This window comes from Parus major, chromosome 18 (genome assembly GCF_001522545.3).
Source record: "Parus major isolate Abel chromosome 18, Parus_major1.1, whole genome shotgun sequence".
Taxonomy (NCBI): Eukaryota; Metazoa; Chordata; class Aves; order Passeriformes; family Paridae; genus Parus; species Parus major.
Window position 1 is genome coordinate 5,619,471 of NC_031786.1, and position 27,421 is coordinate 5,646,891.

The following is a 27,421-nucleotide window of genomic DNA, read 5'->3' on the forward strand; positions in this document are numbered from 1 at the left end:
AGGGCTGTGGACAATGTCTGGAGCTGATCTGGAGGGACAGGGGCTGTGCTCAGCCTCTGTCTGACAAACACACAGCACATGGGACTCACATGCTGGCATGAATCTGTGTTCCTACACAGAAAGAGAATGCTCAGTTCTTCTGAATTAGGAAGAAATCCAGGTAGAGCAGGGGGATGCTCTGGTCTGACTGCAGCTGGGCCCTCCAAGCACCTCAGTGTGGTATTTTTGGAAGAGAGAGCAATAAGTGAAATTATCTACTTGGCTGATATTAAACCGTTACACTACAGAAGTCCTGAATTTCTCTGAATCAAATCTTATCACAGCACTTCTTTTCCCAGAGGTGCTCTCTCTTCTCTTCCACATGACCCACAGAGCTCAGTGCTGTGCTGGGGGAGTTTTTAGGTGAGCCACAGGCACTTCCCTGACCAAGCTGCTCTTGCTCCAGCAGAAAAAATCCTCTTTCAAAGACAATTAAGTTGCACTTAAGTATTATGAAACCTGATGGTCCCTGATAACCCCTTTGGAGCAGTGCTGAACTGGTGGGCAAACTCCTCAATGAAAATTAAGTAATTCCCATTAAGGGTAGATTTATGTCCTGCTGGGAGGACCATGCACCGTACCCAAGGGTCTGCAGTGATGCCTCGTTGATTCTGTACTGGCTTATGCTTGGTGGAGAATTCTTACAAATGTCTCTGTGTGCTGCTCAAAACTTGTGTTTGGCTTAAAACAGAAAACAGGCAATTCCCTTTTCATATCTTGTAGTCAAGAGCTGCCAAAGATATGTAGATGTTTATATTCAGGCATTTCTGTTCAAAGGAAGCATTGGTGCCCTGCTTGCTGGCTGAATGGGGAAAGTCTCTGCACCTGAGCCTGTTCCCTTTGGGTGGATCTTCTAAAAACCTGGAGGAGGAACCACAGCCAGCAAACATTTTGCAAATCCACTACCCAGATGCATTGCTGCTTCTGGACTAGAGCCTGTGCAAACAGCAGGGAAATTGTATTTCCTGTGATACATCGTTTGAGCTTTCCATCCAGCAGATCCTGCTTCTTTTTCACATCAGTTCCTCTGCTGAATCTAGGACACAGGAGGTGCTCAATCCTGCCTTCTGGGCTCTCCTTCATCAGATTTACAATGTTTTTGTGCTCCAACAGTAATCACAAATTGCTCGCAATAAATGCCACACTATTGGAAACTCTTTCCAAAGGGCTCTGAGTCTTTGATCATTCCTTGTAATAGCAGAAAACAAAGTATTTCTTCCAATAATGAAAAATAAATTCCCACTTTATTCTTCAAAATTATGGTGGATTTCTGTGCATTAGATGTTATACAAGCCCATTGCAGTGGCCATTTTGAACACCTAAACTTCCTATAAGCAGCTGAAATTTCCAAAGTGAGGATCCCATTGTTGCAAATGCTGACATGGAGAGTGAGAGCATGTGCTGAAGAATATAAGATTAACAAAAAGAAAGAACAGATTTTTTTAAAGATGAGAATTTGATACCAAAAATTAAGCATGGCCATAACAATTAAAGTCATCTAGTGGCCAATTTTTTCGTATATAAAAATATTATTATTGATATGAAATTTCAGTAGTAAAATACTGAAAAATTAAAATTATTTGTTTTGCTGTTTTTTTAAACTCTATTCTTCAGAAATACATAAAATCTCAAATATTTTCAGTCTTGCATTGTAGTCTACAAATATTAGGAAAATCAGATCTCATCTGGTGCTACTGTTTTAATGAGAGACTTGCTGAGAGTATCCAACAAAGTGTGTTATTGCTCACACTGCAGCTGAAGGGACAGGACTGAATTTTTTAATAGAGATTTCCTTTTTGCAACTGGTTCATTAAAGTTAGATATACAACAACACAAGCTTTAAGTTAAGTACCTGGCAACAAATCAACAGACTTCACACAGTCATTAAGGATCTCTTTCTGCAGATGCTTTGTACATGTTCTTTTGGCTCTTGATGTCATCCATCATCTCAGGAGCTCCTGAGGCTTCACAGAGTATTTAATGTTGGTAGGATCTCTAGTGAAATTCTATTGAAAAAGCAAATTGGAAAGTAAGCATTTCATCTAAATCTTTGCATATCAAAAGGAAGAAAAAGCACATCCTTTCATTTATCTTACTTTTAGATGGAGCATATGGGCTGAAACATTGAACTTCAGATCTGAATTCCAAAAACTCCAAAGCATTTTGATTTAGCCCATAATAAAATCTGCACTGGGATTTCATAACAATGCTTTTCAATCCACTTCCAAAGGAGGGATAAGATTCTCTGTAAGACGGATTGCTCTGTTAGATGTTATTGTTTTGTTTTTTTCTTCAAACTTAGTCATCTTTATTCAAGATTTTAAATATATATTTACAGAACAAACAAACCTTCTCAGAATAATTTCTGCAGGCTTTTGATTGCATGCCTCAGAGTGGAAGAACAGGCTATAGGATCTCTATGACGAGAAATAACTGGCTGTGAATTTTGGAAATCCTCTCTGGCATGTGTTCAAGCCAGCATTAATGCAAACCACCCCATGCCAATCTCCTGACTCACCCCAAATGGCAGTTCTCAGCACTCACCCCATTGCTGGCCTTCCCTAGGAAGAAAACAAAGCAGCTCCTCCCTTCCTTCCTGAAACTTCACGTGCCCCAACTGCTGCTGGACAGGGGCATCTTCTGTGTTTCCAAGGGTTTAACTTGGGGAGTGAGGCTGTGCCAGCACATCTTGAAGAGGCGTTTGCAGCAGTAAAATAGCAGTAAAATAGCTCACCCATTTCAGGTCTCAGCTCCCCAGTCCCTGGGCACAGAGTGTCCTTCAGCCAGTCCTGGTGGTTTCACGTTCGGGGCATGAAAACCTCTTTGCAGCAAGTGTGTCAAATTCTCCTTGTGCCTCTGGTGCAAATCTATTTGAAGAAAGATATATGTCAATTATAGCATCATGTTGCTTCTAAATTCTGTATCTATTTATAGGACTCAATGGTCTTTTCCAACTCATGATACTCTATGATTCTATGGTATTTGTGTATTTTATATATTATTTACGTAGTGTATAAATATCCAAGTAACCATTTTCCAGATGCAGGAAACATTTGCAAACTAAAATGCTCTTTAAATACCACAGTCCTGCAGAATCTTGTGTGCTGGAGGAAATCTCGTCCCACACTTGTTTGTGCCAGTTCCAGGAGGTTTTTTATTCCTTGTCCTGCAGGCAAGATGTGAGGAGAGAAGGGCAGAGGCTATGCTGCTCTAACTATGAATTTCTTGACCTCTGACAGTTTTAGTTTTTTTAATCACAGCTTTTTCTAGGAACAGGCTGTGCAGTATAACTTGCCATATAAAATCCTGGATAGATATGGAGCTGGATTTGTGATGCAGTTACTGGTATTTCACTAACCTTTATCTTGACAAGTGGAAATAACACGTAGTGATTCAGGGGAAATTTTTCACTTGCAGAGAAAAATGGTGCCAAAAGAAAGCAAGTGAGCTACAAATTAATAAATAAAAATCTCAATAGCAGGAATCAACCTCCAGCTGGACTTGGCCGTTTCTCTGTGTTTTGGATGCATCAGGGATGCTGTGATGATACTCTGTGTGGCATGAGAGAGCCATGGCTCAGGATCCCATGGGTGACCTCAGCCAGCCTGAGGGCCTCCTCCAGGCTCCCTCCTCTGTTTCTTTCCCCCAGATGAAAACCAAGGCCTCAAGGATTGTCTGCCCCATCATGGGCTGTGGCCTCTCCATGCTGTGCTGTTTATTCAGCCTTGTGGTTCAATGTGGGTCAGATGCTAAAAGGCTTTTGCTCTGAAAAAAGACTGTTTATACATGGTCCTGTTGATGTGGATATGCAACCATCAACCCTCCAAAACCCCAGGGAGAACCTTTTTTAGAAGGACCTGAGCAAAATACAGCCTCCCTACAAGTTCAGCCTCAGTGGTGGCCCCGGAGGAGAGCTAGTGAGTAATAAGGATCACTGATGTTTTTCCAAGTGAAAACCAGCCTGGCTCACCTCTATTTTGTTTGTTTTATTGTTATTTGTATTGCTCTGATGCCAGATAGCAGATCTCAGTTACTGAGTCCAGAGTTTTATCACCATATAACTGGACAAAGTGCCCACTGAAATGCTTCCAGACTAAATCAGCAGGAGGCAAAAAAGAAAAGGCAAAGTCACTTGCTCACTGCTGCCCCATAATTGGGGCTGCCCTGTTCCTCACCTTCACTCACCCATGGGTGCATTTTTTCCTGCTGGCCTGCCTTACTCTAAGCTGAGGTTTATAAATAGGCATTACCATTTGTTTTCCAAATAAAAGATCCTCTTGGCACACATATTCTGGGACCTGTCATGCTCCAGGGGGAGCACTTGCTGCCAGCAGGAGCTGCTCAGATCCGAAGCTTTTTATCAAGATCCCGATCTGAGGCATCAGAGAACAAAACATGCAGTGGTGACCCCATGCCATTCACTTTGGCCGTGCCATCCTCCAGTGAGCAGCACACTCTTGTACAATCAGTTCCTCTGTTACATGAAATCAGGATCTATTCCTGGGCAGGGATGCCATGGAAAATGTCTCCCTGGAGCTGGCCAGGGATAATGTCTCTCTCAAGCCAATGTCTAGCACAAGATAAGCTTCCTACTGCTTGAGATACACATTACCCTCTCAAGGCCTTTCCAGCACCGTGGGTGCTGCTGGTGCCAGGAGCAGTCATACCCACCACTGCACCTGCTAAGCAGAAGAGATCCCACAGAGTTCAACAAAATATCAGGGCCTGTATCCATGCATCAACTGAAGCAGAATAATTCCCAGATCCAGAGAGAAAAGCACAAACAAAGAGAACCTAGATGTCAAAGAGACAAAAGCTGGCTGGAAGATCAATGCAGAAAAGCTCTGCCCAAGGTCTGAGGTTTAAAGAGAGCTGAGTAGGATGGGACTTGGCATAGATGGAAGCTATTAGGAACAGCAGAAAAGAACAGAATATGCAGATAGTGAGAGGGGAGAACAGGTGTAAGAGAAGGCTGGGAGGAAAGCAGGTAAAGGGGTGTAAATTTTGGCTTGTGTGTACCAGTACAACAGCTACAACCCTGCAAGATGTGGTCTAGCATGGGAAAAGTCTCACAGTTCCAGAGGATCCCTGCAGGAAGCAAAGCTGCTCAGCTGCTCTAGGGGGACAGAAGTGGTGGTGATGCTGAGAATGGGTACTCCTGCTCTCCTGCTGCTCCAAGGCTTTGTCCTGGCCCAAGAGCTGGAAGCAGTTTCTCTGGCTTTCTCCTGGGGGACTTAGTAGGGGTTTTGTTTGTTTGTTTGTTTTAATTTTTCTTTTTATTATTATTGTTGTTGTTTTGAGGGGGTTTGGGTGGTTTTTGTTGTCATTTTTTTAGGCAGATTCCAGATGAGTTCTGCAGTGGCAGCTCTAACTCCTGCCTCAAGTTCCAGGGGCTCTCCAAGCACCCCAGCACTTGCTGAGAATGACCCTAAAACTGAACTAAGCCTATGCCAAGTGCCACCTCTGTGGCTCCCTGTGGGGCTCACCATGACAGAGGTGTTGGTGAATCTCTGCTGGTCTGACCCACCATGGTTGGGGTATCCCAGGCTGGCATCTCCACCCAGGACCAGCCTTCACCACCCAACAGCAGCACAGCAGGTGGGCAGAGGGGTGAGGGTTTGTTTGCACAGATCTCAGCTCACATCTTGGTTTGGGAAGACGTGCCTGGCATTCTGGTCAGTGATGACTGAGCCTTGAAGTAAATAATCAGCCATTCTGGAGGGCTGTACCTACGTATTAGGACAATTATTGCTTTCTTCCAGCCTCAGCTGTGTAAAAATGCATTGCTTCTCTTTATGAGAAATTCTTATCTCCATCTATCAGTCATCTTGTCTCAGTGGAGATAAAAATCCCTGTCATCAGAAAATGAGAAAATTATCAATATGTAGAGTGTGTGTGAAAAATAGGAGCTCTTTCTCCATTTGGGAGAATGAATCTTGGTTGTAATGTCTTATAAATGTTAGCAGCTTCTCAGACATTCAAAAATGTTAATGATCCTGAGGCACCAAAATAGCTCGCCTTGGAGTTCTCCCTATTAAAAACATTGTCTCGCCCTCTGCAGCCATCTCCAAGTCTCTGGGAGCTGAGTGATCCTATACAACACTTTGTGCATTCAGGAAGCAGAGGCAGGATTAGTACATTCATGCAAACACAACAGGCTCCAGTGATTGCCTGTGTATCCAGCTCTGGTGCCTGGGATCAACTTAATAAATACTATCAGCTTCCACCAAGTGTAGCTGTAGAAAAAAAATCTGTCAATAGTTGTAACTTTGAATAGAAATCCTCGAGTAAAGGAAATCTCTCTTCTTCAGATTTGCACTGGCCTCGTTACACTGCCTTGGAGAGAAGGGACCACAGAGGTAACAGCCCCAAGTGCTGGGCTATGAGGGGGTCCCATCAATCCCAGGGATTATTCCCCACCCCTCCCCATCACAGGGGTGTCTGAGCCAGTCTGGGGTCCCTCTTCCCCTGAAGAGCAGCCACTGACTCCACCTGCTGCTCCTCCATGGGAAGGGGGGCATTCAGGTGAGTGAACTCAGCCTGCCATCCTCCTCTCCTAGAGCCACCCATGCATCCCTGTGCTGCCCAGGGTCTTGTGCTGTTGTTGCTGCCTTCAAAAGAGTTGATTTTGGATTCAGACCCCCATGGGAAACCTGCAAACAGCTCCTTCCCCCTCAGGCTATCTCAGACTCCAGCAGAGTCCCAGCTCCTGTGGCTGCACACAACTCTGTCCCACTGCTTTGGGCTGTCACTCATGAACATGTTCCTTCAGATTCTTCAGCTCCAGGGCAGCCTGAAGCAGCCAAGGCTGCCACATGCCACCACATCCCCAGGCATGCAGAAGAGTGGTTTAATTCAGATCCAAGCTTTATTAAGGCTACCTGGAACCACAGGTTTGAGTCCTGGCTCCACTGAAGCTGACTGGGGGCTCAAGTGGAAAAATGCTGCAGAACTTGCTACTTTTCCAGGCACTCCTGTGCTAGTACTCACATCTGAATCTGTTCTGCTATTTTCCTTTTCCAATATCTGTCCCTTTTGCTTTTATGAGTCATCAGCTGTTTTATTTTCCTACCAGATTAGATTGTTCCTCTCACTGTAGCTTTGGGCTTTTGCAGCTGGATAGGACCCAGGAGACCTGAGCACAGAGCATCAGGACAGAAGACATGGTAGAACACAAAAAGGGCAGCTGGTGCTCAACAGATGCCACAAGTCACTTAAAATGTCATTTGTTTCTTAGCTATTGTTTGGCTAAACGTGGTACCTGAAGCTTGAACAATAGGCAGAAGCAGGGTACTGCACTGAGGGGCTGATGGGGTGCACTGATGGAGTGCAAGGTGGGGTTTCAGTGTGTGTGGCCAGAAGCAGCACATTTGCCTAGAAAGTCCTTCCAGGCGGCCCATTAACTGAGCTCCCAAGGAGCCACACAAACAATGTTTATTGCATTTCTTTGAGTCCACACTGGGGGAGTTTATTTAAACAATTTGGTGCAGGGAAAAATCAATGTTGGCAGGGATTTGGGTTGCAGCCACGAGTAGATGGAGCTGTGGGAGGGCTGCTCCTGGAGAGAGGTCCAGGCCACCCACACTGGGCTCTTCCTCCTGCACCAAGGTGTGCTGGGCCCTGAGGAGAGGTTTCCAAACCTTCTTTGAGTCAGGTAGGTTATTTCTGGGATGCTCAAACTGGATACAAGTGTCCCACTGCCCAGCTCACTGATCAATGTCCCCATAACCTGCTGAGACCCCCATTCCACCCCATCTGGGCATTGTGTTGTTATCCCTCCTCAGAGAGCAGAGGACAAGAAACAGGGTGCTTTCAGACACTTTAGCAACTGCTTTCTCAAAGCTTGTGGTGCTGCTCCAAAGGGAGTTACTCTTTGCATACACCAGTCCAGAGCTTTTTGGATGCACCAAGTGAATGAAATGTAAATTCCTTCTTTTTTCCCCCATTAAGTTCCTCTGTTCTGAAGCTGAATTGAGTTTTCTGAGCTAATTGTCCTTCCCATTCCAAACAAACAATGTCTTTGAAAAACTGCCTGTACTTTTATATACCCAACATCTGGTTTTGGTAAAAATTATGTACCTTTTTAAATACTACTTGCAGTCTAGAAAGAAGGGAGGGTGATATTTAGTAGATGATCTTTGCCCTCATTTTTTAACCAAAAAACCCATCCATTAACTCTGCTGCTGGCAATTGAGAAAGCAGTTGGGCTGAACTTTTAAGCGAACAAACACTTATGGATCTATTTATACTTGCCCTGCAGCAGACTACCATAGGTGGAAATGCTGTAATTATTTCCTCTCCCTGGTTTCCACTGTCCTATAAAGATCTCCTGGAGCAGCTTGTTAACAAGTTACTGCTGCACATGGTGAAATTAGAATCAAGTCCTTATTAACAACCAAACCAAATTGACTAAAAATTACTAAAATTGGCAGTAGCAAAGGTGAGAGGAGCTGCTTTGAGACAGCTTTTGCTTCTTAGCCCCATCTATCTAAGAAGGCTGAGAATTGCAAATTACAAATGTGGCTGGCACTTGAGTGGGGACAGGGACCTGATAGGGAGTGAGGGGGAGATGCAACATCAGTTTTTCCTGTATTCCTTTTTCCATCACTGCATGTTTCCAAATTAATTCCTCTCCCTAAAGAGTCCCTCTCCTTTGTTATCTTCCCACTCTTCTCCTAACCCCTTCTCCCTTGGTTTATTTCTCAGAGCAGATGACCTCCTCTGCTCACCATCCAGGTTAACTCTAGTTTCAGTATCAAAGATCTTTTAGGCTGAAAACAGCTTTTAGTGGGCCCATGTTAAAACCCAGAAGTGTCTGGTCACCAGGTAAACAGCTGCTCCTCAGTCAGAGCTATCCATGTGCTGGTACTCCCAGTTACATGGTCTCAAGCCATTGTGCTTCATCACAACTCAGGAGGGTCGTGAACTCAGTTACAGTTGATTGTGGACCACATGGGAGGAACTGAAGAAACAGGTGGAAAAAAAACTCATTAATATTAATCCAGGCAGCCTGCTCTTTAGAGATTTTTTGTTTTCATGGAAAAATTTTTGTGTGTTTTGAAGTGACATTGTTACTTTGTTCATTAGGAAATGGCCAGTGGTGATATTTACTCCTTCTGTGGCACGGAGTCCAAATGACTGGGTTATGAAAATAAGCCTTATACTGTTCAGAAGTATGAAATGTGGCTCTTCAGCTCCAAGCATGAAGTAATGATACTTCTGGAGCAAGAGTATGGATGTGCTACAAATCCTGGTACTGTGAACTTCTGCCTCCCCTGCAGGACAAGAGAACAGAACCCTGAGCTGTGAACAGGTAGAGGGTCTGGAGTAGCCTGGACGGAGTCAGGTGTGCTCTGCATTTTAGTGATGCCCTAAATGTCCAAGAGCATCTTTACTATGGGAAGATCTTTTTAAAAAGCATTTTTCCTTTGTGCAACCTACTCTGGGTAAGCCAGCGTTAGCAGGGGGCTGGATCAAGCATCTCCAGAGGTCCCTTCCAACCCCAACCATTCCATGATCCTATGATGATATTAGGAAAAATTTCTTCACCTAAAGGGCTGCCAAGAATTGGAGCAGGCTGCCCAGGACAGTGATGGAGTCACCATCCCTGTAGGTATCTAAAAGACTTGCAGGGGTGGCATTTGGGGGCATGGTTTAGTCATGGGCTTGGTAGTTCTGGTTTATAGCTGGACTCAATCTTATAGCTCTTTTCCATCCTAAAGGATCCTGGGATAAGATTCCGCATCCATGGCAGATTGGGGGGGGAGAGAACAGAGAACTGGCTGTGGGGAAGGCTACAATGAGTCCCTAAGGTGAGAGTCTTAGCAGAGATCACAAAATCCTCACTTCATTAAAGGAGTAAATAGCCTTCCTTGATAGCAGGAGATGCAAAGCAGGTACCAATTCAGTGCCATTGTACAGCAATATCCTTTGGAAGATTTGCCAGATGGATGGCAGCAAGACTTTTTGACTTTTTTCTCAACCAGCCATATCATCATCCATCAGTCACTTTGGGCTGACATTGCAGAGCATGGCTGTCTCCTTTTTGCCTTGCTCCTGTTTATTTCTAGCAGACTTATTTATATCTGGAACTGATATAAGTGGCACGATTTCTTTGTTTCATTAAAAGATTCCTTGATCTAAACTTTAAAAGATTTGTCTTCAGAGAGATCAAAGTCAACCCAGTGTATGTCTGGCACCCCTGAGGTTTTCTTACATCCCAGTCTTCAGGTAAACCTGGAAAAGACATTTCGTGGCAGAGTAGTAAACTACGGTGACTAGGTTAAAGTGGAGCTGGCCATGAATTCTTGGGTACTAATATATGCCAATCATCCAGGTTTCTTAATTATTATTTTCCAAGAGGCAAAACAGTGTTGACAGAGCTGGCATGGTCAGATACAAGTCAAGGTAAAACCCAGTGCCAACAGCAGGCATGGAAAATTACATCCCACTGCCCAGCAACTCATAGTCAAGCAAGTAAAATATGATTTACACAGCTGAGCAGAGGCATTTTTGGGGTGCTAACCTAGGAGCCAAGCACTCCATCTGTGATGACCTGTTCCTTACTCCTGGGAAAACTGCAGGCAGACAGCTCCCTAAAATAGACTATTAATACTGGGTACCTTATTTATTAATTTTGGGGTGTGAATCTTTATGTCCCCTGATTTCTAAACAAACAGTGGCACGCTGTGACTAGGACAGAGCTGTCTCATTCCTTCCTGTTGCTGTGGAAGGCAATTTTTTCCCAGCTGATCTCAGTTATTCCAGGAATCAGTAGGTCTCAGTGCCCACCCAAGCCTCTCTGCCTGTTACCTGCTGGTGCCATGGAAAGGACAGGGTGTTTGTGGGCACTTTGAAGGAGCAAAACTGAACAGAATTGCTGAGTGCTATTGTGGAGGGTTGGAGGACATCCTGGATATGAATCATCTTGCTCTTTCTGACCTACTGTCCTAATTGAAACTCATTTATTCCTCAGATGCTCGTCACTGCCCCGGTCGTACCTTTTCACAATGAAACAGCAGCCTGGAGCTGCAGGTGTTTGTCCCACTCCTTCATTACGTGACAAATTAGAGGAGATTTAGTAAACAGACATGCTGAATCATGGATCCTCCCCGAACATGACCCCAAATCTCCACGGATCCTCCCCAGCCTGCCCTTTTGTTTTGCTGTTTTCTGTGGCAGGGTCAGGCCAGGACATGGCTTTCCCATTAACTATTTGAATTTTACTGCTGTGCATGTTCCAGTAAAATCAAAGGCCTAAGAAAAGGGATTATGTGGAAGCTCTTTTTTGTCAGGGCCTTTACACTCATTAGTTATAGTTTAGATCACAAGCTGCAGGGCGGGACCAGCAGAGTTGCTCCTGTTCGTGCAGGTGCTGCTGCTTCTTCAGGAACCTCCATCGCTTTGTGGATCAGGGATGACAGATGTCCCAGCCTCTTTTTCCCAACACATTTAAGAAGCACGTTCTTCTCTGACCATCTTGTATCTCTGTTTGTTGAAGGGAGGACTGATTGCCTGCTCCAAGACACCCATAGTGACAGTCTGCCCATCCTCATCCCTTTGAAGAATTTCCATCCAAGGGCTTATCTTTGCTGCAGAAAGAGCTACGACTTCCAGCCAAGAGTGCTCTGCTCCCTGCTCTGTCCACACTCCTCCTGGCAGGGCAACAGTAAATGGCAGCTGAGTAACCCACCAGTTGCTGTAGATGAAGAGGTTAAGTGCTGGAGTGGCTGCAGACATTGAACCCATCACTCCCCTCAGCAAATCCCCTGGTGTCTCCCTGGAGTCTTCCCAGTGATGTTCTTCCTTGTCATGTAGGCACTTCCCCCCTCCAGCTGAACTGGGGACATTAACAATTAATTGGATGCCACTTGGGCAGGCTGCTGTCAAACACCTAGCAAGAACAATCTGGACAGGAATATTGGGCTTCCAGTATGTTCCATATTTCCAATATGTTTGTAATACTCCAAACATAATTCTGTCAATGTAAGAGAGAGAGAGCTGTCAAATGCACCTTGGGCTGAGAGTAACAACCAACACTAACCTGTCTGAGGAAGCCATGGATGCTTTTATGTATTTCACTCTTATCTTTAAAGGGTTCAGACAGCATTTTTTAAAATCTCAGAATGTGTTGCTTTCTTCACCATTAGAGATTCCTTTCTTTTCTCCATTACATCTTTTAAATGTGGCTTTATTTTGCAAAGGTTCAGCCTTTGTGCTGATCAACCAGAAGAGATCCTTAACTCTGGCTGGATTCTGACCCAGCTTTAGATCAGCTCTGAAATTTAGATTTGCTCCTCCTTACCATATTTATGGTGTTTTTCTAAAATTAGTTTTATTCTTAAGGACTTGTCTCTGGAAACACATTTCAATTAAATTTCTTCTTATTCTACAGAAGGAAGATCTTGGAGAAAATATTATCAAACTCAGAAGAGAATTTCCAGGGAGCACATCTCCTGGTGTGAAGGAACAATTGCATTATTATCTCTCCGGAGCTGGAGATAAATAGGATTTATCCTCTTTGAGGCAAAGAATTTATCAGGCAACAAAAGTTACAATTCCTGGTAAGGAACAAGGTTGGGCTGTGCAGCAACAAGTGCTTCTGGAGAATGTAAGCCCGACACTTGTGCTGAAGTTACTCTTTATTTTCTGATATGAAACCAGTCCCATTTATATAGGAAACAAATTTCAGCCTCTTCCTTACTCGGCTTTCAACAGCTGCTCATGCAATAAATAGTTCAGCCAGCCAGGAAGGAGATGTTCATAGATAACTGGAAACAATACCAATTTCTGCCACTTCCATGACTGGTTTCACTTCCAGATCCTTCAGCTCAGGGCTGGCATCTTTTGCAAATCCTCATAGGTGGGAGGGTTTGCAAAAAATATTTTTTGCTGTAATTCATTTAGGTCATAGCCCTTCTTCTGCTCTTTCTTTTCACTACCTGAGGGAGTGTTGAAACAGAGATCATCCAAGGCACAAGTGCTGGTTTGACTTACTGCCACAGTCAGCTAAATCTGAGCTCTCTTCCCAGTATCCATGGCTCAGTTCACCTCGGGTCTCTGGCATTGCCTCTTACCAATTGCCCTTATTACACTTAAATTTCAAAACCTGAGAATTCTTCCGATTTTAAGCATAATCACACAGTTGTACCTCCAAATGAGTAAGAGGTTATTTTCGAGATTTAAAAAAATCCATTTAAAATACTTAGGTCTGCATTATCTTGGTCATGTATGCAGGTACTTTTAATAAAAGTCTGTTCCGAGCAGTGTCAGGTGTGTTTGCAGCCTTGGGTTAGACTGAAATGAAATTGTGAGAATTTATGGAAAAGCTCTTTGTGAGAAAACATCCTCACTATGTAGCCTTAGAAACTAGAGAGTTAGAGTTGGAGCTCAGAGAATGGCTATGAATATGGAGAGCCAGGAGTTGGAATAATCACAAGGGAGGCAACTGCAGCAGCCAGGATGAAAGATGAGGGTTTCAGCAGGAAATTGATCAAGATAACAAAGCAGGGGGAAGATGTCTTGTGACAGCAGCTGGATTTGTAGCATCTAGCCTCAAATAGGATCATGAAACATAAGTTTGCTTGGAGGAGGAAAAAATCAATCAGGAGATTTCACATAGGATTGTGAGACTATAGAAAGCTCCAAGGCACCCTGGAACACTGCACCATTTACCCTAATCGGGGGGTGAGTCAGCACTCAATTATGCTCAGGCAATTTTATATTCAGTTTTTTATGCGTTGGCGACAAAGCAATTTAGATAATATGGTCACACAGTAGAATCACTTTCTTTACAAATCTGAGTTCCATTAGCTACAATAAAAAGTATGTCACTCTGAGTGCTCATTTCCCAGCATGCAAGATAATCGTCATGTGGGATCAAGAAAAAAAATCTCTTCTTCCCATTTCCAAACTCAATGTAATTGTGTGACATGGCTGTTTTATCCCTGCTTCTGCAGATCTTTGTTACAGCTGCTCTTGAGACTGCACAGATCCACTGCTGTGTGCAGGAGCTGTCTGAAGTCTTTGCATAAATAATAGCACATGAGATAATGGCTCCTACTGGGTTTTGTGTTCTAGAGAAAACATTCTGTTCTAATGCAGTGGGTCATATACATGTAGGTATATATGGGGGTGATCTATCCATTATGGGGTAAAGAGCTGTGACCTGTGAAACAGAAGAATCTCTGTGAAATTGTGTTATTGACAAGTCCCATGAGCACTGTCCTGGGGAATTTCAAGGCGTGATTTTATACAGCATTTTGACATCAGTTGGGGAACGATGTTAAGCTAATATGACTTTTTGCTTAATCTTTTAAGGCACTTATGTTGGGAATTACTCTTTTAGGAATCAGAAGTTGGAGAGGAAATGAGTGATTTACTATTTGGACTGAGTCTCCCATGAACTTCTCCTTACATGAGCAGGATGCACAAACTGTGTAAAATCCATTTTGTATGTCTCAGAAGCAAACACACAGTTTGAATCTTCATTCCCTTCCATTGCTCCTGTCTCTGTGACTCAACAGACTTTAATAGGAGCTGAGTAAGGACCAGATCTGTAGCACAGCAAGCTTAAAGTGAAATTTCCATTGGCTCTTTTCCCCCTATGGTTAATACCCTTAAAAATTCAGGGTCAAAACTTCAGCTGTCATATCCAGACATCTTTCCACTCAACTCTTCATATCTGCACTAATACTAGGTCCCTGTTTAGCTGAAAAGAAACGCCCTTGTTGGCTTTTGTTTGGTTTCCTTTTAAATTAAGATAGTTTTAATGATCTTCTCATGAAGACAATTTTCAGACTTAACAAGACTCATTTGAACTCATTTACTTTGAAGTCACCATCACTCACACAGTCATAGCATGATAGCACAGCAGGTTAACTCAGCACTTCTCAAATCAGACTGCCTCCAGACCTAGCATCAACACCTCTAACCAGTGCCTTTCCTAAAGGTGATATTCTGCCTGCCACCTGGTAGTCACTAATTAAACTCTCCAAGTCCTGGGCTCAGAATAAAACAGTTACTGATAGGAATAGTATGCAGAAAGGCATATGAAACCCAGTCAACAGCCACATGCTCCAGAGAAAAGAGGTTGCCTGAAAGCTTAAAATATGGATGGCTTCCTACTGAGCTGCACTGTTCTTGATTGTTTTAAGTTCTTAGGCAAGAACCAAGGGAGATCTTCTGGGGATGTTAAAATTATATCTTCTTCTGGGTTTTATTGCAAAAAATTGAGGCACCTTCCAGTCCTGATAATAAATTGACAGTGCAGGGAAACATCCTTCCTCTCCTTCTCATTCAAGGTGCATCTACACCACTTTGTTGAAGAACTAGAAAATAGTGAAGGCTTCACTGATCCTTCCTAAGTAAACAAAAAGCATTGCTGGGAGAGCCAAAGAGTGCAGATTTGGCTTAGAGAACATTGTGGTTAGTCAGGAAAGGTGGTATGGTTGGATCTCTGCCTAAATAAAGTTGAGTTTCCATTTATTTCAAAAAGAGACAACTGATATTTTTTTTACCCTAGCTGATGATAATCAGAATGTCAAAAAAGTAGCAGAATTTTTGTGTTTATTGGACTGTTATGGTAAACAGTCATACCTCCATTCCTCCTTCTTTCAGTTTAAATGGACTGAATGAAAGTTATTTCTTTGTACTGACTTTTTTCCCCATTCATTATCTATTTTTTTCACATTCAGTATCTCTCTTGAATAAGACTGAATGGTTTTCTTGGAATTCCTTTTTCAGGAAAATAAAGATTTACTTGCCTTCCTGGAAAATGCTAAGTACACGAAATTATTAAGTAAATTCCTAGTGAGATGTTTTCAAGCTACCTTCCTCTATTCAGAATCTGAAAGGGCAAAAGATCAGCCCTTCATCTTCAGTGTTTATTTTTGATCCCCATGAAAGTATTGACAATTTAAAAAGCAGCTTTCTGTCTCTTTAGAACTGCTTATGAATCACTGTTTGGAATGAGCATAGTAAAGCACTTGAAGCTGATTAACTAAGAAATTCCATGGCCATCAGCTATCATGGCTATCAGGTCCTGACCCCATAATTTCATCTATTAACAGATACTGCACAGCTAACTGACAAACTGGCAGGAACCCAGCACAAAGGTGAACTCGAGGAAAAAATTATATTGGATTTTAATAAAAATTTCTTCAAAGGTCAACCTCTTTAATGTATTAAATCAATCTTCCTTCTTCCTTCTTCAGCCCATTTATCCACAGCTGTAGGAAATTCTGATGCTCATAAAATATTTCCCATTCCCTCCCCTTCCTGTTACAGTTTCTACCTACTTCTGACCATTACTTTTCACAGCAGTTTTAGATTACTTACTCCTCATTTCATTCTTTTTTACTGGCCTTCTCAGAATCTGTACCCCATTCTGAAAATGTGGCTTATCAGGCTTATCTTCAGGAACAGATCCTACCTTATACCATCTTCTGACAAAAAAACAACCCACATTTTCACTTGAAGTTTCATCTTTGAAGGTGGACGAAAATTTGGGAAGAAACAACTTTGGTGCAAAATCTTTATTTCGCCTGTTTTTATTTCTCCTTCTTATCCAGAAACTGCTTTCTGTGTCTTGATCAACTTTTTCCAGGTAATCTATATTATTGGTAGCATTCCACTTAAGAGGGACTGATGTCCTTGTGAGCTCTGAGCTCTAATCTCCTGCAGATCAGTTCCTTCTACTGTTGGCCCAGAAAAATTGCATATATAGAGAGAAAAATTACATATATATGCACATATATACTCATATAGAGAGTTGTTTTTTTCATTAAGATGAGTAACTAATATCTAAGTACCAGCTTAGAAGGTTTTGCTTCAGTATACTCCCTACAAAAAGCTGCAGATACCCAGATTTGGAACCTGCCCTTCAGTCTATGGCATTCAAGCTCCAGCTCTTGGTAGCCAACTTTCTAAAATATTGGCATCACCAGAGACACTAACATCACACACACTGGAACAGCAGAGCAAATCCTGTTGCTGGTGTTTTGGATTTGCTTTCCCAGCTAAGCTGTGGGGCAGACCAGACCCAGAGCATCCCACAGGAATTGATACCCAAAATTCCAGGGTTTCCATGATGGGGTGATCAATGCTGGGCTGTTCTCAGCCCATCAGTACTGCACCCTCTGTCCTCCATTCTCTCCCTTTAACTGCAATATTTCCCTCCTTCCTCTTCAAGGGCTGTTCTTCCCCCTCTGTCACAACTGTACCTCTGCCCAAACCAACAGACACTGCCAGGTCCTCCTGCCTCCATCCCTGAACATTCCCAGGACCCAACTCCCACTCTACAGCCCCCTGAGCAGCAGAGAGCCAAGCCCAGGCACAGCTTGGGCTGTTTGCCCTGGGGCAGGAGGTTGCACAGAGTCATGGCACACATTCTGCCATGTGTACTTCCTTGGCAGCTTGAGCTGTGCCAGCCACTGCCTAACAGCTGCTCTCCATCGCTGGGAACCAACACGTACACCTTCACAGGATTACAGACAAGACTGGGCTCTCCTAGAAGGTGACCTGGCTGTTTTGCCTGAATTCTGCTCCTGTTTATTTCTTACTCCATTGAAATGTCACTTACAAGGTGATTTAGTGGTTTCCCACCTCAAAAAACCTTTGTGGTCAGAGAGCTCCTGGTACTGGGCAACACCTGATAGGTCCAGACCCCCCTTCTAATCAGTATTTACAGAGAAAATCACTGCTGGTAAAGTGAAATGAAAGAGAATATATATTCCATTTCAAACTCAGTGCTAAGAAATCTGCTGGAGAGCAGCCAGGCCTGGTTGCTCACACTGATAGATGGTGGGGAAAAGGAACACATGTTAAAATCAGCAAATGGATAAAATCAGGCTAGAGAGGGATGAATACAATGGGGAAAGCTTTCCATTTTTTCAAGATCAAAGCCCAGTCTCCCACGCTAAAGGGAGAATTGTTATCCTAAATAAGAAAATGTTAAAAAAGAGTCTGCACTCTATTAAGGAATGTATGATACAAAACTCCATGTCCACCGTCAGGATAAATCTTATATATTCTGTACAGCAACATTCATTTAGCAGAGAAAACGGTTCTATGAAAAGCATGGGTGGAAGAAATTCTGAGCCTGTCTTCCTGCAGCTTTAAAATTCTTGTCCTCGTTGACATAATTAGTAAAAAATGTCTTGGTTATATATGATTGCTTTAAACAATTTTTCAGATTAACAAACAGTATTTTGGATTTGGACACAGTGTTGATCAATAAGCAATACTAATTTAGATTTTTAAAGAGGGCTAGTTATTATTTGAGGAATCAGATTTTGCTTTCTTTAGCAGAAAAGAAGGTCTCTTTGTCAAGTCTGTGCAGTCTCGGCAAGGTTTTATGGTAATGTAGTTGTTCTACAATGCAGAGATCTTAGAGATTATTCTGCAGAGACTATGGAAATTGTAGTTCAGCTGCTGATGGCTGTCTGCTGGCCAGCACTGCAGGATCTGGCTATGAGCAGGCCATGAGATCAAACCCTTCTTATTTAATATAGATTAAGAAAGTCTTCCTGCTTCTAATCTCATTCCTGCCTCCTTCCCTGCTCTGAAATACTTGTGTTGATTTGCTCTGCTGGGGAGAAGACTTGTCAAGGTCTGTCAGAAGAGATGAGAATATATAGTTTTTCTTTTCTTTTAAGATTAATCTTCCAGCTGAATAGAACTGGCAACATGAGCAAAATTTTGCTGCTGGGGTTATTTTGTATTGATTGCATTTTTAAAGATTTTTCTAGCAGGCAGACATTCTGTTATTGCTGTATATTAATCAAAGGGGCTGAAAAATACTGCAGGCCCTAATCTGACCCTTGTGGAGCAAAAAGCCAGTTGAGGTTTTAAGAATACAAATGATCCTGGATTAAACTCTGGGTTTAGGTGTTAATAATTTAACACTACTACAGTTTGGCCACCTACCTCTGACATGCTGTGTATGGACTACACTGTTATCACTGCAGTTTAAAAGCTATTTCTTCAGACAAACAAGGATAAACTGAAACTTTCACTGAACACTAGAAGTGGGGTTGATCCTCAAAGGTTACTCCTTGGCCAATGACCCATCATTAATATTTAGAATCATAGAATGGTTTGGGGTGAGAGGGACATAAAAACTGGTCTAGTTGCATTTAACACTAATTTTTTCTAAAGCATGGACTGACTGCATGAGAAGTTTCCTTTCCATCAGCCCCAGAAAAGCACATCCCGATTTTTACAGCTTTAAAGGATCCCATGACTGCCTTGATTACCAATGTCTTAGCTCTGTACATTTAATTCATGCTTCTAATAAGTATCATGTAACACTAAAGCCATTTAAAAGAAAGTCTCTGCTTTTAAAACCTGGCTTTTTTTAGCAGCTCAGCAGCAGTTACCGGGTTTGTAAAGCTCCTCATGAAATCTCACCTGAAAACAGTGATCTGAGGCAGTGTGCTGTTTCTCCCACTTGAAAGGGAAATCTGCTGCTGCCACCCCAGAACTGAGCACAGCGAGAGCTGAACCATCACTGGTAGCTGATGTCACCTGCCAGCGTGTGTTTGTTGTTCCATGGAGACTCCTGAGCTCTAATATCAAAACCAAACCAAACCAAAACAACCCCCTCTATTTGTCTTTTCACCTTCTCTGTTCAGGGAGTTGTTTCACTTTGTCTCTTTTTGATCAAAACAAATACCCAGGACTCTCTTTCAGATTCCCAGCAGTTCCCAGTAGTCTCCTAGTTGCCAGTGCTTGTAAAGTTATCATTTCACACTTTATTTTCCATTTGGGGTGCATAGTGACAAGTGGCCCAGTTTTGACTGAAGGCATGTTCAACCCTCTAGATTTAAAAATGGGTGATAAATAAAGGGGGGAATTGTAAATATTTTGGGTCTTAATTAAGATTTTCAAGCTGTTTGTAATAACACAATCCCAATAGCATCAGCACTGACACATCTGAATAAAAACTGTTTTACAGTGAATTAACTATTCCATCAGAAATGTTAAGCGGTAGAAATCCTAAATATTACTCTCTTCTTTCCCTTAATATTTTAAGCTTATATTCTCATATATATAGTCTCTCCAAAGGGTTAAGAGTCTTGGCATTTGTTCTAATTGGCATTTCCAAATCTCTCCCGGGGCCCGTGGAGCACTTATGCCAGAATGCTTCATTATTATACAAACAGAGCAAAAGACAGAGAATTTAAAATATATGTATATATATATCCCTTTACAATTCGTCCTCCAGAGCAGGGTCCTGCTGGCGGTGTGAGGGAAACCGCCCCAGTGCCAAGCCTGAGCACCCCGAGCGGTGTTTAAGAGCAAATCCGGGGGATGTTTTAAGGAATACTCAAAACACTCCAGTGTTCCAGTTCACACTCCAGTGCCCCTGGAGGCCCCAGAACCCCCCGAATCTCGCACAAGGAGCAGCCCCTCGACACTTCCAACACGCAGCCACTCCCCGCCCGCCGCGGCCATCCCTCACCCTTGGTCCCCCCAAAACCCGGCCTGGCTCCGCCCCCCGCTCCGCTGGCCAATCAGCGAAGGCCGCTCGGGAAGGCAGCCAATCGCCGGGCGTTGCTACCTGTGGGGTGTATTTTTAGCCGCCGGGCGCGGAGAAGGTGGGGCCTGGTGGTGATGTGGGGCTGGGGTCGTCCCGTGCCCCCTCTGGAAGGAGTCCGTGCATCACCCCAGAGCCCGAGGGGTGCCAGCCGCGTAGGCGGTCCCTGCCAGCCTCGCCATCGCCGCTGCCGAGGCCCCCGCGGGCCACGGTGGTCATGGGAGATGTAGTTTAACGCTCCCCCCTTCCCTTCCACGCGGGACTGAGGGGCACAAGGGCACGGTTTGACATCGGCAGTGACGCAACGGGGCTGAGGGGCGAGCAGCGCGCTGACGTCAGAGCGGCCCCGCGCGCCGCGGCGGGGGGAACAGGAGGCCGCAGGCGGGGAGCGGAGCCCCGGCAGCCGGGGCGGGGCCAGCCGGGGGCCGCGCGGGGCTGGGTGGGGCTTGGGCCGCGCGGGGTGTGGTGTTGGGGGCGAGGCTGGGGGCGGGGCAAGGGAGGCTATAAGTAAGGGCGCGGCGGGCGACGGGGGAGAAGTAGAGGGAGCGTAGCTGCTGCCGCTGAGTGTGCGCGTCGTGGGGGTGTGAGCAGCGCTGCCCTCCCCCCCTTCCCTCCCCCCCTTTTTTTTTCCGACCCTTCCCCCTCCCTTTTTTTTTTTTCGTCTCTTTCCTCTCCCCTCCCATCCTCGCCGAGAGAGCCGGCGCTCGGAGATGGGGGTCGGGTGCTAAGCCACCCTCCCCCCCCGCCCTCACACCCCCGCCGGGACTGTTTGCACTACTCACGCACCCCTGGGTGAGTACCGGCCTTGAGGCGTGCGGGAGCGCGGCCGAGGGGTTGAGGCAGCACCGCCGGCCCCTGGGTGGGGTGTGCTGGAGGCAGTCACGACCTGGGGGTGCCGGGGGAGCCGGTGAGTGCAGGTGCTCCTCGGGGAAGGGGATGAAGGAGAGCACGGCCGGGCTGTGAGGGGTCGCTCCCCCCGGCCGCGCTCGGGTGGGGAGGAGGAAGCGGTGCCGGCTGAGTAATCGGCGCTGGGCCGCTCCGGGAGCATCGGCTGCGCCCTGCGGGACCTGCCCGACTGTGCGCCGGGAGAGGGGCCCTGCAACCCCCAGCCGCCCTCCAGGTATCCCCCTTCCTCTTCCTCCTTCGCTTTCCTACGGGCTCAGAAAATGCTCTTCCTCCTCCCGCTGCCGCCGGAGCTTCACGGCTGTGAGCAGAAATCTAATGAGACCCAACTGCCTGGTTATGTAACTCCCACTGTTTAAGGCTCCTGCCAGGGCGCTGCTGCCGGGCCACGTATGGGCTCTGGTCCCCCAGAAATACTGCCGTCTTCCTATAAATACATGAAAAGAACAAGTTCGAGATGATCAAGCCAGTATGTTTGATCAGCTGCTTTTGTACCGTGAATTCGTTTCGCGTAGAGAAATTTACAGCGTCAGCCTGGTGCGCTCAGAAAGGAGCATTCCTTTCTTAAAGGACATGGGGGAAGGGAACTAGCAAAGATGGATTAATAAATCATTTTTAAATACCCCGTTTAACCACCCAATCAGCTTTTCGGTACTGATTGTGCCCCTTTAGTAAATATCTTCTGTTTGCCCTTGATCTTTTCCTTATCCCCACCCGGTGCTGATCCAGCAAACGTTTAAAGGTCGCCTTATCATACAGCCTTTCAAACTATTCCCATACCATGTTGGGGAGAACACGAATGGTTTGGAAATAGGGTTCCAGATTTTAAAAAGAGATTATTTGGAGAAAAAAAAAAAAAAAGCTATGTAATCACATTGTTAATATCAAAATCCTTTAACTGATTTCTCTAATCTTTAGTGATAGCTATGCTAAATTTTGTTCCTAGTGATGCAGTGCAGAACATTCCACTGTTAACAGAAATTCTGGGCTTTTAACTTGAGCCAAAAAAAATCTCCATTTTTTTTTTTATTGAAACTTTTGACAAAGGTTTGTAGTGTGTATGTTTATACCAAGATACTGCAGGATTTGCATTAGCAGTTCATGTGCTAATACCTGATTCTCGTCCCTTCTCTAACTTTAGACAGCTAATTTCTCTTTCGTCCTTTGTGAAGGAGTGACAGCCATATCTTACATTAAATGTAAAATGGAGTCATGGAGAAGGAGAAAGGCAATCTGGTTTGAGGCTGTCAAAAGCCCTGTTAGGCCAGGAACTTTTTTTAATCTGAGCTATAGACAGTGTGATACAATAATTTGGTATATAATTGCATCTTGTGTCTGAAAATAGAGAAAAATTTGTAGAAAGTGAAAAATTCGTGAATTAATTTATCAGTCTTGCCAGCCTTCTGACAGAACATACGTGCAGTTATTATGTATGTGCTGACTGCATTTTAGTGTGAATTGTTGGATGTGCACAGCAGACATTTTCTCCTCAGTTTGCATAATTTCACCCGTGAAGAGTTCAGGGAGAAGATTTGCTTGGATTTAAAATAAATGTTGCGTCATTTTAGCTATTTGTATGAAACCTAGAGCAATTGTCAACATTTTTATAATTCTGCAGCCTACAGTTGCAGTCAATATGTTTCCAAACTTTAAAGTGATAAATAACCCTTGGACTAAGACCTTTCAGGCTAAACTAATGGTCTGGTACTAAATTTTGCAGCTGAGTACTATAAATCATCCAAATACAGGTTGGTAATTGAACCCTTGACAGGCTTGGGAGTTCTGTGATATCTTAAAAATTATCCTTGCTGCTTTGTGAATAACTAAACACCCAGCTCATGTGATTTGGAAGTGCCCCATGCTGTATAAGTAAACACAAGCCCATCCTTTCTGGTGTTGTTTATAAGTCATGCTGAATGGAGCTGACATCCTCACCTTCCGCAGGCAGGAACAGAAATAGTTTGATGCACATTTTTTCACTTAAAAAGTAACCTATTTTCTGCAGAAAGTGAAGCTGAAAGATTAGGCCTTGGAGCTTGAATCTTACGCTGTTCTTACTTGGATGTGTTTGCTTTTGTTTTTTCTTAAAGGAACAAGAGCACTCAAGGTGAAGGATAATAATCAACTTGAATCAGCACTTTGAATGAAATTTTGTTTCCCTGTGGCATCTTGAACACTTTCTTCTTCGGGTTTTGAAACTGACTTATAACTCTGTGGCACAGCAGCTATGCAGCTTGAAATCCAAGTAGCACTCAATTTTATTATTTCATATTTGTACAATAAGCTTCCCAGACGACGTGTCAACATTTTTGGTGAAGAGCTTGAAAGACTTCTGAAGAAGAAGTATGAAGGGCACTGGTATCCAGAAAAGCCATACAAAGGATCAGGGTTTAGATGTATTCATATAGGGGAGAAAGTGGACCCAGTCATAGAACAAGCATCCAAAGAGAGTGGTTTGGACATTGATGATGTTCGTGGCAACTTGCCTCAGGATCTTAGTGTTTGGATTGACCCGTTTGAGGTTTCATACCAAATCGGTGAAAAGGGACCAGTGAAAGTGCTTTATGTGGATGATAATGAAAATGGATGTGAGTTGGATAAGGAAATCAAGAACAGCTTTAACCCCGAGGCCCAGGTGTTCATGCCTATTAGTGACCCAGCATCTTCAGTGTCTAGTTCTCCTTCTCCTCCCTTTGGTCACTCAGCTGCTGTGAGCCCAACCTTCATGCCCCGCTCCACTCAGCCTTTAACCTTCACTACTGCCACATTTGCTGCCACCAAGTTTGGCTCAACCAAAATGAAGAACAGCAGCCGTGGCAACAAGGTCGCCCGCACCTCTCCCACCAACCTTGGCTTGAATGTCAATGACCTGTTGAAGCAGAAATCCCTCTCCTCCTCCATGCACTCTCTGTATGGGCTCAGCCTAGGCAGTCAGCAACAGCAACAGCAGAAGACTTCTGCCCTGTCTCCTAACGCAAAGGAGTTCATTTTCCCCAGCATGCAGGGTCAAGGTAGTACCAGTAGCATCTTTCCTGGTGACAGCCCCCTTAACCTCAGTCCTCTCCAGTACAGTAATGCCTTTGATATGTTTGCAGCCTATGGAGGTCTAAATGAGAAGTCTTTTGTGGATGGCTTGAATTTTAGTTTAAACAACATGCAGTATTCTAACCAGCAATTCCAGCCAGTTATGGCTAACTAAAAATAAACCGAAAATGAAATCCAAGTAAATACTATTGTACAAGTTAAAATGCACGTACCCAAGGGTGTATCTTTTTTTCCACCTCTTGAGATTTTTTTTAAGGCTTGTAGTATGAATACATTCAGGCTTGGTTAGATAAATACAACATGCATCATTTTTTCATTTGCCAACCAAGCACAAAATTATTTTATACTGACTGTACATTACAAAAATATACTCTCAAAAATATGGCCTCTTGCCAGTATTTAAGATATAGCAAGGAAGTGGCTGATTTTTTTCATGTGACTATATATATATATATGTGCTCAGACATATATGTATATATATATATAAAAAATTGGCACTAGTAGGTGGGTTTATTGGTCTTTTTCTAATTGTATAATTTAATTTAGTACAAAGTTTGTAAAATATCAGAGTATATATATTGTTTCTACAACATGGTATTGCATTTATATCTTTTTACTACAGTGATCTGTGACAGCTGCAGCAGCTTCATGTTGTATTTTTTTTACTGAAATTGTAAGATATCCATCTTAAAGACATCAATTCTAAAAAAAGTAAAAAAGTTGTGTACAGAATATACCTTAGTAGTGGAATTAAAATGTATGAAATATTTGCTTTTTTCAAAAGAAACACAAATTGTATTTTCTGTTAAAAGTTTAAAGATTTTTGCTATATATTATGGAAGAAAATGTAATCGTAAATATTAATTTTGTACCTACATTGTGCAATACTTGAAAAAAGGTATAAAAGTATTTTGAGTCAGTGTCTTACATGTTAAGAGGGACTGAAATAGTTTATATTAAGTTTGTATTAAAATTCTTTAAAATTACTTGGCTGTGGCGATGTGTATGCGTGTTCTTTGTGTCCCAGTGAGAATGTGATGACTGCATTCCTTGTGCTGGCACTGCTAGGGATGCACCATAGTCTGACTCAGGAGCAAAGGGAAGGGTGGGTCTGTGGCTGCACCTCATGGGGGGTTCTTAACCCAAAATACCCCTGTCAAAAGCACAGAACCCCATTAGGGACTTGCCTGCAAGTATTTGAACAAATTCCACTTGTTTTTCATAACTGCAGTTCACTGAAGCCAAAATGCAATTCTATTTTTTTTTTTTCCTTAATAATTAAGACTTATAAGCTCTGTGAACATTGAGTTATGGGGCAATGGAACGTGTCTAGTAGGGACTCAGGTGATGCAGTAACATCTCCTTTCCATGTCATCAGGATTATTGGAACTATTCTCACGGGAGGTCCTAGACCAGCAAATCAGCATTCTGCCTCTGTATTAGGGATTAATAGCTCAGAAATGAAACTGAATAAAAGTGCTGATTTACAGCTTACTAAACCCATTGCAGACTCGCATTTTATATGCTCTATTAACAAAAGAAATGTAATACAGCTACACTGTGATATTCTAAGGTATTGATTTTAACAGATTTTACCGATTTTAAGTGAATATATGCTCAAAATCAAATGGGAGTGGGAGGGGAAAGAATTCACAGGCTGACAGAACAACTGTTTTTCCAGGGCTATTTTGAAGTTGCACCCCATATTCTTTTCCATCTGCTCAGCAAATAGAGTTCCTTGCTAATGGACATTGTCAAGGGGAAGAGAAACTACTTTAATGTGTAAATCTGACAAAGGTCAGCTTATGTTCCATGGCAGCTCCAGCCATACAGACACCCGGTGCTAAGTGGATAGTCCTTGGCTCTTGGCAGTGAGTTGTGAGCTACAGACGGAGCACAGGATTAAAATGAGCTGAACTTCAGTGTTCTGACACAGGAATTTGAGACCGAAGGTCAGTCTTTTCCTGTTGGATGCACTTGATGTGACAAAAGATGGGACTCTTTGTACTCCCCCCTCTTTGGTGGGAGTGCAGCTGTGGTGGCAGCAGCCTGTGCTTTTCACACCAGTGGGAGCTCCCTGTTTTGGGCAGAGGCTGGGAAGAGCTGGCGGGGCAGAGGTGGGAGGCTGACAGTGGTATCCATTTCCAGCACCATGACAACCAGTTCAAAAGCAATAATGGAGTGAAGGGGGTTTTTTTTTGCATTCATCTGTCTCTGTTTAACTGGCTGCCTTTTATTGAGTTTGCCATCTGGTTTATCTTTCCGCTCACAGCACAGCCACGGACAGCACCGGCCTTAAAAGTGCATCGTTTGTTACCTCATTTTAAGTGGATGAGTTTGCTTTTAAGGGGAATTACAAAAATGCTGGATCAATTGCTGGAAAACAGAGAATGCCAGCTCTGTGTATTATTCCTATTTGAATGCCTAGCTTTAAGATTTACTACTGTTTTACTATTTACAGCACGATACGTAAACTGCCCAAGCGGTTGAGCAACTCTGACAGTGGAGACTCTTCATGTGTTCTGTAATATTTCTATTCCTGTGATTTAAACTGAGATAATTTGTTTAAAGGTCAGTGAGCTTATCCTCTTCCAAGGCTGATTTGTTCCTTTCCACTGTAGCCAGCTCTGTGTCTGAAGGGCCATGCAAGGAAAAATCTTTTGGAACACACGTTTTTTGCAGCACCTTTTGTTATAAAGATTTGACAAGCAGGGTTTGGTTCTGGTGCTTTGAAAGGAGACAAGTCAGAAAGAGAGCTTCAAGTTCTCTCAATGCAAGTGTGGAGATTTTTTTGTTTTAATGTTTTTTAACATTTAAGTGTGAATGATTTTTTAATCTTAGAGGAACTATAGATGCCTGCTTTGTGTTCAGTCTGCTTCACCCAGTTATTCTGCT

The 27,421-nt window shown here is 43.5% G+C and overlaps 1 protein-coding gene and 1 long non-coding RNA gene across 9 annotated transcripts in view; one reads left to right on the forward strand and one right to left on the reverse strand.

Moving 5' to 3' along the window:
• The window catches only part of LOC107212409, a 52,634-nt gene extending 31,821 nt beyond the window's left edge, over window positions 1-20,813 (reverse strand). For 6 of the 8 annotated variants that reach the window (XR_004499774.1, XR_004499775.1, XR_004499771.1 and 3 more), the window contains exons 1-3: window positions 20,603-20,813; window positions 2,774-2,906; window positions 1,892-2,045 (exon numbers count right to left, since the gene is read on the reverse strand). This is a non-coding gene — a long non-coding RNA (uncharacterized LOC107212409). Of the gene's footprint in view, window positions 1-1,891; window positions 2,046-2,135; window positions 2,285-2,583; window positions 2,907-20,602 lie in introns of all 8 variants that reach the window. The other 2 variants (XR_004499776.1, XR_004499777.1) reach the window with 2 other exon arrangements.
• Window positions 20,814-21,169: 356 nt separating this feature from the next.
• TOB1 (transducer of ERBB2, 1) lies at window positions 21,170-25,512 on the forward strand. The gene is made up of 2 exons (XM_015646128.3): window positions 21,170-21,370; window positions 23,572-25,512. The coding sequence occupies exon 2, from the start codon at window positions 23,709-23,711 to the stop codon at window positions 24,678-24,680; it is 972 nt and encodes a 323-aa protein (XP_015501614.1). The 5' UTR covers window positions 21,170-21,370; window positions 23,572-23,708; the 3' UTR covers window positions 24,681-25,512.
• Window positions 25,513-27,421: the final 1,909 nt, after the last annotated feature.